Source organism: Pleurodeles waltl, chromosome 7 (genome assembly GCF_031143425.1).
Source record: "Pleurodeles waltl isolate 20211129_DDA chromosome 7, aPleWal1.hap1.20221129, whole genome shotgun sequence".
Taxonomy (NCBI): Eukaryota; Metazoa; Chordata; class Amphibia; order Caudata; family Salamandridae; genus Pleurodeles; species Pleurodeles waltl.
In genome coordinates this window covers 489394169-489400168 of record NC_090446.1, presented here as the reverse complement: position 1 = coordinate 489400168, position 6000 = coordinate 489394169, and the positions used below count along the sequence as shown (strand labels likewise).

The following is a 6000-nucleotide window of genomic DNA, read 5'->3' as shown; positions in this document are numbered from 1 at the left end:
CTTTGGCACCATTTGATGAATCTTCAAAACAAGTTTGATAAAAATACGATGCTCATTTCAGCTATTTCAGAGTTGTCTGTCAAGCGGGAGCCAAGAAAAAGGGGCGGTCCGAAAACGATTTTTCTACATGCATTTTCCCTTTGGGATTTATATATATCAACATATATATATATGGCGACCACCACTATGTTATATATATATATATATATATATATGCATAGAAATATCGCCTTCACTTCAGCCACTTACGGTTAGTCACAGCAGGGCGGCGACCCCTTAAAATCCATCAAACTTTGTTCCAGCCTCATAGGGATAGAATCCCTCGACGAAAGCAACAAGCCGTAACTGCAAGAACGTGTTTATTAATAATAAATTCCTGACGCGTTTCGGAGCACCAGCTCTAATATGGCTGACACGCCTGTTACAGGTACTTTCAAACGAATATCAACTCTCTTGGTCTTGGATTAATTTATATAAGTATATTCTTATTCTTGTTATATACACTATGGTTTTGTTTTTGATTTAGTTTTAGAGGAGGGAATTGAATTGAAGATATCTATAAAGATGTAATATGAATGTATGCAATTAATGTATTGTGAATACAATATTGTGTATTGAGAATACATTCCAAAATGGCCGACACCGTTGCACCTAATGATGATAGTCCTTTGTTCATGTTGTTAGTTTATATGTATGCACGAAGGAGTATGTCCCCTGACCTGTGATCAAGGAGCTGGTGCTCCGAAATGCGTCAGGAATTTATTATTAATAAACACGAGGGATTCTATCCCTATGAGGCCGGAACAACGTTTGATGGATATATATATATAAATATATATATATATATATATATATATATATATATATATATATATATGCAGAGGCTGTATTACTTAGTGGTGGTTGCCACTAGGTAGTTTGAGGTAGAACCACCTTACTACGTTTTGATAAAAAAGTTTTTTTTTTTTACTTGCCTGTATCTTTGGCACCGCTTGACAAATCTTCACAAACCTTTCCAAAACAATTTACTAGTACTGTCAGCTGCTGCCTAGAAAGTTTTGAGGATGTCTTTCCGGGGGGTGGGGGGAGAAAAAAAGGGGAGTCCAAAATACTTATTTCCCATTCATTTTTCCACATGAAATTTTAACAGTGATAGCACAAAAATTACTGGACGTAATTACACCAAATTTGGCTGGAAGGTCGTGATGGTCCAGAAAGGGTGCATTTTTCGTTTTGGTGTAATTCCGTTCCTTAGTTTTTGAGAAATTAAGGGGAAAACTAATTTGTATATCTACCCCAAGGCCGGCTCTTGCTATGTCCCAGGGTGCCCCCCTGACATAGCTGTTGGCTGTGGCTAGGCTTTAGCGTTGCAGCTGCAGTCAAGCCACAGCAAAACTTCAGGTTTTGATAGTGGGACCTTTAAAGCAGGTCTCTTTGTCAAAATCTGAAGTTTCTGCACGAGTCCGCTGCATGAGTTGAAATGCCTCAGCAAGCATGAAGCTGCTGTCAAAGCAGCTACGTGCTTGCTGAAGCAATGGCACTGCGAGGGAAGCCTTAAGCCCCCCCCGCAGTGTCAGGTAGCCTGTAAGAGCATTGTAGTAAAAAAAAGTAAAAGAAAAAAAGTAAGATCCACGGGAGTAGTCCTTGAGTGCTCGCTCGCGGTCCCACATAGCCCGCAAAAGGCTTTTGATTATTTAAAAAAAATAAAATAAAATAACAAATAAATTACAAATATATAGGGACTCGGGGGGAACCCTTAAGGGCTCCCTCGTCGTCCCGATAGCCCATAAAGGGCTAAAATACAGACATAAATAAATACCCATAGCTCAGTGGGAAGGTCGCGAACCCTCCAACTGAGCTATAGTGGTTTGAATCCAGCTGGACTCATTACAATAAAAAAAAAAAAAAAACATACTTTTTTTTTTATAAACGCATTTTATTGGTTTTAAGGAGGAAAGAAAAGGACCAAAGAGAAAATCAAGACAACCTGCACAGGTAGGTTCAGGTGCAACCAGATCTGAATTACATTTACAGTGAAAAGATCTTGAAGGCTGATAACAGATCCATAACTTGCCAATTCAGTGAAAAGCACACACACAAATTGAGCTCACGCAAGTAGGCCCAGCCACTTCCCCCACACCCTCCCATGTTTGTGGGGACAGCCCCTCGATTTGTACACCACTTTTTCTTGGTTCGCAAAGCAGTCCAAACCATGCCTCCATTTCTGGAGGAAAGGCCCTGTGGTAGAGTTCCAGGCAGCTGCAATGTCTCTCTTGGCCACCAGCAGGGTCGTACCAACAAAGTTTGGTCAGATCTGGTGCCCTCCAATTCTTCCATCATACCCAATAAAACCAGTTTTGGAGACAGCTGCTGTTCCCTTCCCAACACATCATTCAACTCATGATTTATCTGTCCCCAGTCTTTCCCCAATAGGCATGTATCAACAGACATGAAAACACCCTGTGAAAGAAATCAGCCGGGCCCCCCACACATTGTGGACACTGAGCAGAGGGCTGAATTCCCACCAGGTGCAATCTGTCAGGAGACCGGTATGCCCTGTGTTAGAACTAAAATTGCACTGCTCGCAGCCTCGCTAAAACCGCAAATGTTCTAGGTGCCATCAATGCCACCATCCATTCAGTCTCCTCAAGAAGCCCCAGCCAAGCCTCCCACCTGCTCCTAGTTTGGTTTAGGTTGCAAGGGGCGTTATTTATTAACATTTTGTAAATTTGGGATATACCTTTCTACCCATAAGCAGCTTAGCTTCAAGTGGGCTGAATTCCGGTATTGGGTTGGTGTGAGTCAGGTTAACGCCCAGGGTATGCCGGAGTTGGAGGTATCTAAAGAACTGCGTGCATGACAGTTGAAACTCGGTCTGTAACTCCTGAAAGGATTTCAGTGCATCCCCTCTCCATACATCACCCACTTGAGAGATGCCCAGCAGGTCCCACATTGTGAAACCTTCTAGTGCTGCCGATTCACTCAGCCATTTACCATGCCACAGTGTGGTCTGCTCGGTGATAACACTGTTCCATCGGGTGTGTCGCAATGCCACGCCCCAAGCGAGGAAGACAGCTTTAGTTACCGGTACCATGTCTCAGGGGATTGGTGAGCCGTAAAGAAAGTCTAGGATACGAGGAAACCTAGCGATTCCAATTCTATCTGAAAAACTCGGTCTGCCCATCCCCCGTTAAACCAATCATGAACAACCAGGAGTTGGGTCGCCAGATAGTACAGATATAGATCAGCCATACCCAACCCCCCGTCGTACACCCCCCTTTGACAATATTGAGAAGCCACCTGGTGTCTCGCTCCACACCAAAGGAATGAAGTGGTGGTTCTTCCCAGTGTCGGGAACCAGGGACGCAGGATCAAAAAAGAGAAATTTTGAAGCACATATAGAAGTTGTGGCAGTATCATAATTTTGTATGGGCTACACGACCCAGAACATTCAGCTGCAATGTTTGCCATCTTTGCAGATCCGCCCTGGTGCAGGATAAGAGTGGGGTCAGATTTAGGGCCCAGTGAGTTCCAGAAGCCACCCATATACCAAGGTATTTAAAATTCAGCCGGCGCATGGGTACCTCTTCTTGCCAGTCAAAACAGTGTCGTGAAATTGCCATGGGCATCAACACTGATTTAGCAGGATTCATTTTGAGCCCCGAGGCCTCCTCGAAGCAGCACAGAAGATGGAAGCTTCTTGGACCCGTCACGCTGGGTTCCTCCATATACAGAAGGACATCGTCAGCATATAGGGCCACTCGGTCTTTGTAAGAGGGCCCCCATTTCCAACCGCGGTATAGTGGATCTACCCTTATCAGTTGCACTAAGGGCTCAATGGCCAGGGCAAAAAGGAGAGGGGACAGGGGGAATCCTTGGCGCGTTCCCCGGTGGATAGAAAAAGCTGAGGGCAGGGTACCATTGACCTGCACGTGTGCCGTAGGATTGGCATAAAAGGCCTGAACTATTTGGCGAAACCACGGCCCAAAGCCTGCACGCTGGAGCACCAGGTAGAGAAACCCCCAGTCAACAACGTCAAAGGCCTTCTCAAAATCAATAAATAGGAGGGCAAGATTCCGGGCAACCGGTGACGCTCCGCAAGGGCCACGTGAAGCCGTTTAATACAATGGCGCGTGCTGTGGGCAGTCATGAATCCACACTGGTCTGGGTGTATCAGCAATGGCAGCACCTTCTTAAGATAGGAGGCAAGAATCATGGCATAGATTTTCACTTCGTTATTAATCAGAGATACGGGCCTGTAGTCGGCACAGTGAAGTGACGGGGATGGGTTTTGGGTAATACCACAATAGAGGCTACATCCAGCCTCTCTGGGAAGGAGCTCAGACGGTCCACCTCTGCATACAAAGTCGAGAGGTATGGCACCAGGTCGGCCCGAAACACCTTATAGTACTCTGGCGGAAACCCATCGGGCCCAGGGGTCTTACCCGTCCCCATCGGAGAGATGGCCTCTCTGGCCTCCTTCTCAGTGAGTGGTTCGGCAAGCAATTGTACCTCCATCAAAGGCAATGCTTGGAGGGAAACATCTACCAAGAACTGACGGGCATGATCCGGCACAATGGTTGCCGAAGCTTGGTACCGTACTCTGTAGTATGATGCAAAAGCATCATCCACTTCTTGGAGTTTGGAGAAGTGGTCCCCCTGTGCGTTACAAATTTCGGGAATGATTCTAGAGGCCTGTTGATGGGAAGCCAGCCAGTACAGCAGTTTCCCAGGATTGTCGCCCCAGCCATATACCCTAGCATTAGTAACTCGCCAAAGGAGTTAGGCGCTTCCAAAGAGTGGTCTCAAATCTCCTCACAGATCAGAAAGAGTTGTCTAATCACCCTCTCACTGGGTTAAGCACCCTGTTCTGCCTCTAATCTTACTTCCCACGCCTCTAGCTGAGCAATGTGGGATGTCAGGGAGCGCTCCCAAGCGCGGACAAGGCTCCTGTCTGTCCCCCTCAGCACCGCCTTACTCGCATCCCACAAGACCCCGGACGACGCCACCGAGTCCTCATTGATGGCGAAGTACTCACGCAGCGCCTTTTGCAACTGAATAACATAAGACTTGTCCTGCAGGTACCACACATTTAATCACCACATAGGACGGACCACCGCTTGAGCAGGTCCAATAATAAACTGGAGTGGTGCATGGTCAGAGATCCCACATGGTAAAATTTCAATATGGGTGAGGTGGCAGCAGTCTGTGGCCGGTAAGAACACGAGGTCAATTCTAGATTGCGTATTGTGGGCCGCCGAAGTATGCGTATAGTGTCTGCGCCGCGGGTGCCAGATCCTCCATGCATCACATAGCATCGCAGGTGTCAGCCACCAGGATAGGCCAGCGGCCATTTCCTGTCTATGTGCCATGGTGCCCCAGTCGCATCCAACCCAGGATCAGGAACTGCATTAAAGTCACCCCCCAACATGGTGGTTCCCGGGTGCAAGTCCAGAAGCAATTGAGTCAGATCCCTAAGAGTCTCACGCACTGCCCTCGGCGGGGCGTAGACACTAACAACATTGTGCAACCCTTGAGTTTCCCAGAGATCGCCACATATCGCCCCTGAAGATCCCTCCATACTTGGCTTACCAAATGCAGCTTGACAACACGAGCTCCTGAATGCTGATTGGTGGCCATTTAGACCAATCCCTAAAGAAGTTGCTCGCTCCAAGATGGTAGCGATTGCATACTTAAGCCGGCTCGTCGCTTATACGTGCGGCTTGTACCGAAGTAATACACAATCCATCGTGTGATGCCGGGAGATCCCTGATGACTCGCCCTGGCCCTTAGAATGTAATCCCCTGATTAATTCTGACCAGTAACTGTATACATTTAGTTTTTACCACTTTACTTGACTAGCACACCCTTAAAAAATGGCTAGTTTATACGACTATTGTCTTTTAGATATCGTGAGCCCTGGATTTCATTTATGAATGGCTCTCTGTGCTTTTATGACCTGGGAGACACAACACTGACCACTGGATCATTATTTGACTC

At 46.6% G+C, this 6000-nt stretch overlaps 1 protein-coding gene across 1 annotated transcript in view; it reads right to left on the bottom strand.

Annotated features, from left to right (window-relative positions):
• Positions 1-1397: 1397 nt before the first annotated feature.
• LOC138246899 (mucin-2-like) overlaps positions 1398-6000 on the bottom strand; it is a 62274-nt gene continuing 57671 nt past the window's right edge. Inside the window, exons 5-7 of the mRNA XM_069201644.1 lie at positions 4887-5075; positions 4446-4659; positions 1398-1582 (exon numbers count right to left, since the gene is read on the bottom strand). Coding sequence (XP_069057745.1) covers positions 1398-1582; positions 4446-4659; positions 4887-5075 — 588 coding nt within the window. The remainder of the gene's footprint in view (positions 1583-4445; positions 4660-4886; positions 5076-6000) is intronic.